Source organism: Lampris incognitus, chromosome 6 (assembly GCF_029633865.1).
Source record: "Lampris incognitus isolate fLamInc1 chromosome 6, fLamInc1.hap2, whole genome shotgun sequence".
Lineage (NCBI taxonomy): Eukaryota > Metazoa > Chordata > Actinopteri > Lampriformes > Lampridae > Lampris > Lampris incognitus.
In genome coordinates, this window is record NC_079216.1 from 42,054,364 (window position 1) to 42,065,047 (window position 10,684).

Below are 10,684 nucleotides of genomic sequence, written 5' to 3' on the forward strand. Positions count from 1 at the left end.
GATAAAATTGGGGAGAAAAGGGGGGTGGGGGGAGCCAAAATAATAGTAATTATCATTATTATGGACCAAACTGTATAATGTGAAAATGTGTGTTTATCAACACGATTACAACATTTTTATAAAATAAGACATTAAGTCACCATGACTTTTGCCTGAACACAGGCCATTATACTGTTTGAGTGTACTGTTTACAGCCTGTTCACTTCATGAAATAAAGTAAAAAATGAAGACATTTTACCCTGCCAACATTTTATTTGAGTTAATCAAATACTCCCAATTTTTTACTGAGCTTAACAAAGAATTTTCATATAATGTAAAATGTTAAACTTGAAAATGGTAACTTGTGAAATCATTTAGAACAGATTTAAATTTTCAATTTAAGAAATTTTCTGTTTAACAAAGGAAATAGTAAAAATTTCAACCTGAAACTTCATAGAAAAAAAAATATTTGAACATGACTAGGTGTAATTTGTAGATTCTCTGTGCCTGTAAGATGATTGTTTTTAGAAATATGGCAAGCAGCTCTGCAGCCAGCATTTTATTACTATGCATTTGGTTTACAGTGGTCTTATTTTCAGCGTTGAACCTAGATCAACAGAAAATCCAGGATAGACTGGTTCAGTAAAAACAGTTTGGACTTGGTGCAGGCATGTCAGCATATCTGAATCAGAAATGCTGTAGAAGGACAGAATACCCCCAGAGTAGTCAAGGCAAACTGCTATTCTCTGTCGACATGGCAAAGGGATTTTACTTTTGTGAATGTTATTATGCCAAAATACACAGCCAGTTGGAAGGCAGACTAAACTCCAAGACAGATTATTGTGTCCAAAACAACAATCGTTTCCTGACCCTTTTCTGTTAATGCCTTTGTATGAAGCAGCCACTTCAACAATGCCCCCATCCCACTCTACCTCCCAGTAGTGGTTATCAGTCAGGCCGTGTTTGCACAATGCCTGATAATAGTAAGTAAATCTATCGGGATGGTTTGGCCATTTCTTGTGGTTTCTCCATGATATGCTGCTATTTCTTTGAGACAAGAAAAGACATGCAGCTACCGTGTTAGGATCCACTTCCAATCCCTGGCCTGTGGAACGAGAACATTCTTATTTAGCTTGTGTACATACTATGTGCTTATCCATGTATAAAACCACTGAGTGTTTTGACTGCTATTTGCACAAAGATTTTACCACATGCTTACCGTTATATTTAGCCAAGACATGTGACCTGGATATTGTTTTGGCTTGTAGCATGGGAGTCTTTATCACTACATGATGGAAAAAAAAATCCATATCATTTTCTGTTAAGATAACAAAAAGTATACATTGGAGACTTCCAGATTTGTGTAATATAAACTTGACTCATCATACATACAGATGTTTTTTTCTAGGACTGTTGTTAGGTTTTCCTCTTCATTTTCACACATATTTTTCAGATTTGCTTCCAGCTCAGACATCATTCTTTTCACCTCTTCAATGTTTTCAGGTGAGGTGTATACAGGAGCATCACTAAGGGCCTGAAAACTCTGCAAGTGAAAAGACATACAATTATGGAGCAGATAAAGACAGCAAGGATGCCTTAATTCAAGTGCAGAACTACATGAGAAAGTCGGTAAAAATATTGTCAGAGATGAAACTGAGGAGGGGAAAAATAATGTTATCACCTCAAGAAATTGAACGGGATTATCTATTTGTGTCAGCTTGTTGAGGTCGGCTTCCCTCCTCTTAAGCCAAGTCACTTCTTGCTTCAGTTCCCTCAGGAAAGCGCTGGTACAATCTACTGCGACCTTTTCTCTTTCTCCGACTTTCTCTCTCATCTCAGAGAACTTCCTCTCCACGGAATGGATGTATAACTGGATGCGTGATGCACAGAATCTCTCAAAATCATCCACAGTTTCCCATGCAGTGGCCTTGTTGGAGACACAAAGACCATTTCAATCTGAGTTATTACCTCTGTGCTGCATTGATAATGAGAATTTTGCTTGGAAAAGCTGAGAGGGAGACAAGATGAGGGGTGACACAGGAGAGGGGCTCCTGTTAGGATTCGACCCCAGGCCAGCGGCTCCAGACATGATCACGCAGCTGCTCCTGAGCTCAGATGTTCCCGATTTCATAGATGAAACTCACCCTTATGGAGTCTGCTGCCTGTTGGACCTCCAGTATCTGTCCCTCCGACTTCATGGCTCTGAGCACAATTTCTTGCTTGGTTTTCTCCAGCTGTCTCTGTTGGGGCACAAATTCACAAGCTGATCAGAAACTCAGTTAAACCAGAATGAACAGTGCATTCAGTTGAGGTCAGATCTCCGCCAGGCAGATCTCCGCCAGACATATCTCCGCTTGTCGGACTTAGGCGAAAAACCAGATGAAGAGTTAGCACTCAATTGCGGTATAAAACTGGTTTTTCAAAAGTTTTGAATCACCGTAACCACGAGAGGTCCTTGATCATACAGTCATAACTTCACAAAAATTATTAGGCTGACAGGCCCAGTAGTATTCAAGATTAACAGAGTAGAGATACATACACGGACAGAAAAACCAGTGTTTTTCCTGCCATTACAAGATTTTGCACAGCACCCAAGTCAATTGAACGGAAAATATGAAAAAAAAGTTTTTAATATCCAGTGCTCAAGCTAAAAAATATACCTAATAAAAATGTTTTGCCTAGCAGTCTGGATGGACAGCTTTCTAGGTGGACCTTCATACGAATGCGACCAAGTCTAATATGAACTTGCACTTTGCAAAAAGAAAAGGTTTGCTATGCGACCATTTTGGTCTAACCCTAACCCTGTCTTTATTTTAAAAAATAATAAAGATGGATAAACCATTTACACTCGCGCATGTGCGGCATATCTAAAAATCGGGCAGCGACAGAAATATGCAACACTTCCTGTTTTGACTGCAACTTAGAGGAAGTTGTCTCATCTCATCATCAGCCGCTTCTCTGGGGTCGGGTCACGGAGGCAGCAAGCTAAGTAGGGCACTCCAGACGTCCCTCTCCCCAGCAATGCCCTCCAGCTCCTCCTAGGGGATCCCAAGACATTCGCAGGCCAGATTGGACATGTAGTCCCTCCAGCGAGTTCTGGGTCTATCCTTGTGTCTTCCCAGTTGGACGTGCCCGGAAAACCTCCAAAGGAAGGTGCCCAGGAGGCATCCTAATCAGATGCCCAAACCACCTCAACTGGCTCCTTTTGACTCAAAGGAGCAGATGTTCGAGCTCCTCACCCTAAGGCTGAGCCCTGATACCCTACGAAAGAAACTCATTTCAGCCACTTGTATCCGCGATCTCACCCTTTCGGTCCCTACCCAAAGCTCATGACCATAGGCGAGGGCTGGAACAAAGATTGACTGGTAAATTGAGAGCTCTGCCTTCTGGCTCAGCTCCCTCTTCACCAAAACGGTCCGGTACAATGTCCGCATTACTACTGATGCTGCTCCAATCCGCCTGTCAACCACCATCCCAACCTCACTCATGAACAAGACCCCGAGATACTTGAACTCCTTTACTTGAGGCAACTACTCATCCCCAACCTGGAGGGAGCAATCCACCATTTTCTGGTGGAGAACCATGGCCTCAGACTTGGAGGTGCTGATTCTCATTCCGGCCATTTCACACTGAGTTGCAAACTGCCCCAGTGCGTGCTGGAGGTCGCGTTCTGATGAAGCCAACAAAACCACATCATCTGCGGAGAGCAGAGAAGCAATTCTGATGTTCCCAAAATGGACACACTCTTCCATGAATATCAAACAGAACTGGAGACAAGGAACAACCTTGGCAGAGTCCGACAACATGTTTGACTTTGTGCTGAGAATGTGGACACAGCTCTAACTTTGGTTATACAAGGACCGGCTGGCTTGTAGCAACTGCCCCGGTACCCCATACTCTCGCAGTACCCCCCACAGAGTGCACCAGGGTACACGGTCATAAGCCTTCTCTCCAAGTCCACAAAACACATGTAGACTGGCTGGTCAAACTCCCATGCCTCCCTCAGCACTTCCGCAAAGATAAAGAGTTGGTCCGTTGTTCCACGGCCAGGACGGAATCTGCATGTCTCTCCTGGATCCGAGGTTCAACAATCAGCCGGAGCCTCCTTTCCAGCACCCTAGAGTAGACTTTCCCAGGGAGGCTGAGCAGTGTGACGCCCCGATAACTGGAGCACACCCTCCGGTCCCCTTTTTTTAAAAATGGGAACAACCACCCCAGTCTGCCACTCCACAGGTACTGTCTCTGACCTCCATGTAACAATGAAGAGGTGTGTCAGCCAAGACAGCCCAACAATGTCGAGAGCCTTCAGCATCTCAGGGTGAATCTCATCCACACCAGGCACCTTACCACCGAGGAGCTTCTTACCTACTTCAGAGTCCTCTGCCAGGGATATGGGTGGGGCTTCCCCCAAGTCTTCAGACTCTACCTCCTCCACTGAGGACGTGTTAGCCGGGTTCCACAGCCCAACAACATCCCCAGTCCGGCTCAGCAGTTCCCCTCCCCGGCTGAACACAGCCTGAGTCAAGCCCTGCTTCCCCTTCCTGAGTCGCTGGATGGTTTGCCAGAACTTCCTTGAGGACAACCGAAAGTCCTCCTCCATAGCCTCGCCGAACTCCTCTCACACCCAAGTTTTTGCTTCCGTGACCGCGAAAGCCGCAGCCCCTCTGGCCTCCCGGTACCCGTCTGCTGCTTCAGGGGACCCCTGGGCCAACCAAGCCCAAAGGCTTCCTTCTTCAGCCTGACAACTTCCGTCACCGCCGGTGTCCACCAGCGGGTTCTTAGGTTGCCGCCTCGACAGGCACTGGTGACCTTATGACCACAGCTCCTGCCTGCCGCATCTGCAATAGAGGCTTTGAACATGGCCCACTCAGACTCCATGTCCCCAGCCTTCCTCGAGATATACGAGAACTTCTTCCAGAGGAGGGAGCGGAGGACCTCATGGACAGGGGCCTCCGCCAAACGTTCCCAGTCCACCCTCACTATACGTTTGGGTTTGCCAGGTCTGTCCGGCAGCCTTTCCCGCCATCTGATCCAACTCACCACCGGGTGGTGATCAGTTCAGACAGCTCTGCTCCTCTCTTCACCCGAGTGTCCAAAACATACGGCTGCAGATGTGATGATACGACCACAAAGTCTATCATCGATCTTCGGCCTAAGGTGTTCTGGTACCAAATACACTTATGAACTACCATGTGTTCGAACATGGCGCTTGTTATGGCCGATCCACGACTCACACAGAAGTCCAATAACAAGGCACCGTTCAGGTTCCAATCGGGGAGGCCGTTCCTCCCAATCATGCCCCTCCAGGTTTCTCCATTGTTGCCTACGTGAGCCCCCAGCAGAACTACTTTCTGCAGCGACAGAAATATGCAACACTTCCTGTTTTGACTGCAACCTAAAGGAAGTAGTTTCTTTGATAATTTGCACATTTTTGGATTACCAAAAGTCTTTTAAAGACTTGATAATGTCACCACCCGATCTGACTGTTGACTTACGTATATCGGGCAGCGACAGAGAGCAGCATTGATCGAGTGAAGTAGAGAGAGACGATAGCAAGAACAAACGTTTTTCAATGGTTTTGAATCACTGCAACCACGAGAGGTTATGGGTCATACAGTCATAACTGCAAGCAAAAAAAAAGGCTCATAGGTCTAGTAGTTTGCGAGATTAGTCGCGGACGGACCCCCCCCCCCCAACACACACACACCATTCCAGAAAAAGAGTTCACAAACCTGCTTTTCACTGTTTTCCACCGCAATGGAAACGGTATCATGGCCTATGTGCTCATCCATTACACACAGTGCGCAGATGCAAACCTCATCAGTGCGGCAGTAGATCTCCTTAAATCTATCATGACGGCAGCAGATGCTCTCTTTGACGGTTTCGGAAGCATGGACCAGCTTGTGTTTCTTCAAAGGCGGCACCTCAAAGTGAGGGTTCGCATGAGTGTCACAGTATGAGGTCAGACACACAAGACAGAACTTTGTCGCTTTTCGCTTTCTTCCCGTGCAAACGTCGCACTTAGTATCACCAGAAGCGTCGCAGTTATCAGGACTCGTATCTCCGCGGCTTGTTTCCATTTGCTTCTCCAGCAACTCGGCCAGAAGTGTGTTTTTCTTCAGTTTGGGCCTCGGCATAAACTTCTGTCTGCACTGAGGGCAGCTATACATTCTACTCGCGTTGGCGTTCTGATCCCAGAAAGTATTAATACACTTCAAACAGTAACTGTGTCCACAAGCCGTTGTCACTGGATCCTGTAGTTGTTGTAAACAAACAGAACAGTCGAAGAGCCCGTGATTGTTAGCCATTTTCTGCTCGACAGAATGACAGTTACTTTCACTTCCGATGAGGGAAAGGGCGTGGCTTGTTGCGCGAGCCCCCCCCCCCCAAAAAAAATAAAAATACAAAAATAAAACTAACCGAACAAGCTTGAAAATAAAGAAATCTGAACGCAAAACTTGCTACAGCAAGCAATGCCTGACAAATATCAAGACTTGTATTAATGTTCTTCTTCGGAGGTGTGGAATATTTATTTTTGGATTAATTCGAAATAAACTGTTTAGGTTAATTCAGTGATTCCCAATCCGGTCCTCGAATGTTACAAATATTGATGGTCTTCTAGTCTGCCAAGTAGTTAATGACATTCACCTGTTGTTGTGAACAAACAGGTGAATGTCATTAACCACTGCATTAATACTGTCATTCACCGATTACAGCTTCACAGCCGTACTGCTATGAGTATCGGATTGAAAACGACTGCATATTGACTTGCTTTTATGGAATAAATGAAAAGAGATGAAATAAATGAAAAGAGGATGTGTCAGATGGATTAATAATAAAACGTTGGTGATCATCTGATCTGGTGCAGTTGAAAAATGTTTACATTGCATTTGCTGTTTAAAGATCTTAAATATCTAAATAAAACTTCTTGTGAAAAGCGTGATGTTCCTTTATAGCATGGAACTACTACGGAAATATCATTTTATGACTTGAAATATGAAATTAATTTCCAGTCAGCTCGTTCACATTTCTTCCATTCTCTTTCTCGTGTAAACTTGGAGGTACACTACTTGGCTTGGCTCTAGTTATCGTAATCTTATCGATGATGGCCCAAATGATTTATGAAAAATTGGGAACATACTCTTACCCCCCCCCCCCCGTTCTGAGGTGGTCGTTCCCTCTTCACGTCTATGTGGATGGCCACTGAAACTCGTCGCGCCTTTTTTGTATATGAAACTGGTCGTTGGTTTCAGTCGTTATGCAACTGTATTGTTTATGAGGGTGGGGATACCTGCAGTCAGTTTAGACTGAAGAGGACACTTAGATGAGTGATGGAGCGTTTTCTCTCAATAAACGTTGTGTCCAGATGAACTGATTCAACTTTCTTTGATCAGTGAATTGGGGTCCCCCCCCCCCCCGCCGCTGTGCTGTGGAATATGCAGGTGGAGATGTTGGCCTATATTTCATCAACAAGAGATTCATTCTGTTGTTTCTGTGCTCGGAACAAGCCCAACAAATTAAAGCCCCTGAAAAACAAGCCGCCAAAAGACACAACCATCCATCCACGCTTATCCTGCTCTCAGGGTCGCGGGGATGCTGGAGCCTATCCCAGCAGTCTCTGGACAGGCCGCGAGGCCATCACAGGACGCATGGAGTTTGCTGCCACCGATTTATAATATCCCTAAAGGATTTACTGGGGTAAAAACGAAACCCAACGTTTCTCGTAAAAAGTGGACGTGCCAACTATGTTTTCTCGAGAGATTTGAGCAGGGGGCGAGATTTGTATTTTCGGGTAGCCAAGGAAACGGCGGGGTTTCCTCATCCGTTCATGTTTTTGTTTTCGCTCCGTCACCAAGCTACGTGTTCCTCAAAGATGAATCTACCGCAACCCGTCAGAAAGCGTTTGGGAGACTTCTCTCGCACTGTTTTCATCGATCAGTATCGCATTCAGCTTACTCATGAGAATCACGTCACATTCCCGGGACGCAGTGAGTCAAATTGCACTCGAGTCATGTTATGTTAGGGGCTAACGTTAAGTGTAACAGAGGTAATGCTAACGTCATGCTAACCTTGTACCGTGATAGTGGAGGAACACCTGGCAACTATTGCTCGGTTAAATAATATCACGTTTTTGCCACAGTTTCCGTCTTTTCCATATCAGATTTGTTTTTTCTCAGAAAGGGAAGTAGTATCCAGTCTCCCGCTCCAGATGTCTCTGTTCTTCAACATGTGGTTCTTCCCCCTCTGGTGGACCAGTGAGGTTGTGATGCTTCACCTTAAGGTAAAAGTAGAGAGAGGTCAAAAGCATACTAAATAAATAAATAAATAAATGTATCTCATGATAAAATGTGTAATCATTTGAATCCTGGTTAGCTGCAATTTGCAGATCCAAGAGAATCTATGAGAGGGGCTTTGTCAGCTTGTTCCAGAGACCAAGGCATTAGATATTGCGCTGATAGGAAAACAGAAACAGAGGGAATGTCAAGATAAAATAGCTACCTACTAGATAATAGATTTTACCTCAATGTATGTAAGGGGAAGAGGATAGTTTTTATGTGTAATATTTATATGCAAATGTAAAGTGAGGACATTGAGCTCATTCCCTGCATGTTTTTACATTTAATCTGTAGAATATTTTGATTTATGTATTATTTATCATTTCCACTAGTATCCTGCCCTGCCAGACTATTACAAGTTCATCCTGGTCACCGTTCTCATACTAATGACTCTGATAGAGGCCATTAGACTCTACCTTGGTTATGCTGGCAATCTACAAGAGAAGGTAAGCTGCACGCATGGAAGCACATGCACATACAACCACTCATATAATATAGTAATGACATACTGTAGCAACGTTTAACAGTAGCTTTTGACATTGTGAAATTAAAAGTCAAAGGCAGTCTTCAGAGTGTCTTCCCATCACATTGTCAAAGGACTGTCATGAGCATATCTTAGTGTTCATGGTCAGTAAATGTTAAGTGCCTCCTGCGTTGCCCAAGAATCTTTACTTAATCTTACTTAATGCAAATTAAACTGATTTTTTTCTTAAAAGGTTTTCTTTACCATTGAGATTTTACTTATCTGAATCGAGGGTCTAAGGAAAGAGCTGTCATCCGTTGTCATTTACTGTGACTAGTTATTTTTGTCTGTGAATGTAAAGCCCTCTGAGACTTCAACTGTGATTTGGGGCTATACAAATAAACTTGAGTTTGCCTTATTTGTGATTGTGGCAAATCTGCACCACAGCCGGGGCACCCCAGCACAGAGACACGGATGGTCAATGAGGGCACAACAGCTGATTTATTAAAACAAAGCCTTTAAAAACACGAGAGTTTAAAGCCATGTTAAAAGACTAAAAACAAAGTCATTAAAAGCCTTTGGTTGGGGTAGAGCCCTGTGGGTCCCTGTCCCCACAGCATTCAGCCGTCTCTGGTGTGTCTTCGTTTGGGGACGTGAAACCAATTTATGTGTCCTGAGTTAATCAGCTTAACTCATAACAGCTGGTCAACACCTCTCTCTGCCACAGTGACTTTTCAGATTTATGCTTAAAATTCTTTTGATATTTTGAGGAAACCATTTTTTGTTACAGGTCTATCACATAAACTTAAAAATACATTACAATACCATCTCTGACAGGACAAAAGCCAGAACATTAAGAGACTAGTTGGTCATACATGGTGGTTGTTAATGAGTGTTATGTCTGTTACTTAAAGGTTCCAGAGCTGGCTGGTTTCTGGCTGCTGAGTATTCTGCTGCAGTTTCCACTAATCTTATTCCAACTTTTGAATGAAGCCATTCTCATCCAGCCCCTGGAGAGAGGAGTCCATATAGTTCTTGCTTTGTTCCTACTCTCACAGGTAAGAGAATATTCCACATGAAACTCAAGGGTAACAGTGATAGCTGTCCTTCCAAGTAACCCACACATCCTTTGAAAGTGGAACTTTTGGTATAGCTACGGTAAAGTTGTAATTTTGGTTCATTTTATGGACTGGATTTCCAGCTATGGGTGGAATTGTACAGGTAATCGGGAACTTACAGCTTAATGAATGTAAAGACTGGGAAATTATGATTAAAGCTACATTTATGGGTTTTGCTTTGTACATGGTGACTCGTGGTAGTTTATTTAAAATTATGTATACCCTATTTCTCTCTGCTATAATCTAGGCCCTCTCTGGCTTTGTGGCGTTGAGAGACATGGTCAGACACACTGAAAGCCAATTCCATCTGCACCAATTTGACTGAGTTCTGAATGACCCATCCACAGTCTTATTGTTGAGAAATGAGGATAAATAGGAACTTTCTTAAGAGTCAGAAAACAGTTATTTATACTGAATGCAGAATGTGGGGTGTTCATAATAAGTTATAAAAAACAGTGTTAAAATGATCAAGGAAAGTTGAATCAGTTTATCTGGATAAAACGTATATTGACAGATACATGTCATCACTCATCTAAGTGACATCTTCAGTTAGGCTGAAGAGGTCATTTAGATGAGTGATGACATGTATCTGTCAATAAATGTTTTATCCAGATGAACTTATTCAACCTTCTTTGATTTTCTTACCTGATTATTGAGCATGCATCAAGACAAGAGTTAAAATGTTTTCATATGTTTATTTTTGTATGTCTCTCATTTTTGTACAATACATTTGTAGGTGGGATATGGTGATATGAATAAATGAAATGAACATGACAAGTTGCTTGAGT

The 10,684-nt window shown here is 43.5% G+C and overlaps 2 protein-coding genes across 2 annotated transcripts; one reads left to right on the forward strand and one right to left on the reverse strand.

The window, feature by feature from the left end:
* Window positions 1-229: 229 nt before the first annotated feature.
* LOC130113792 (tripartite motif-containing protein 16-like) lies at window positions 230-6,307 on the reverse strand. The gene is made up of 6 exons (XM_056281426.1): window positions 5,712-6,307; window positions 2,124-2,219; window positions 1,661-1,906; window positions 1,372-1,522; window positions 1,199-1,264; window positions 230-1,084 (listed from the first exon to the last, which is right to left on the reverse strand). The coding sequence occupies exons 1-6, from the start codon at window positions 6,285-6,287 to the stop codon at window positions 558-560; spliced, it is 1,662 nt and encodes a 553-aa protein (XP_056137401.1). The 5' UTR covers window positions 6,288-6,307; the 3' UTR covers window positions 230-557.
* Window positions 6,308-7,723: 1,416 nt separating this feature from the next.
* tmem17 (transmembrane protein 17) lies at window positions 7,724-10,394 on the forward strand. Its single transcript, XM_056281914.1, has 5 exons — window positions 7,724-7,967; window positions 8,157-8,260; window positions 8,648-8,761; window positions 9,693-9,836; window positions 10,144-10,394. Exons 1-5 carry the CDS (start codon window positions 7,808-7,810, stop codon window positions 10,219-10,221), a joined length of 600 nt encoding a protein of 199 aa, XP_056137889.1. The 5' UTR covers window positions 7,724-7,807; the 3' UTR covers window positions 10,222-10,394.
* Window positions 10,395-10,684: the final 290 nt, after the last annotated feature.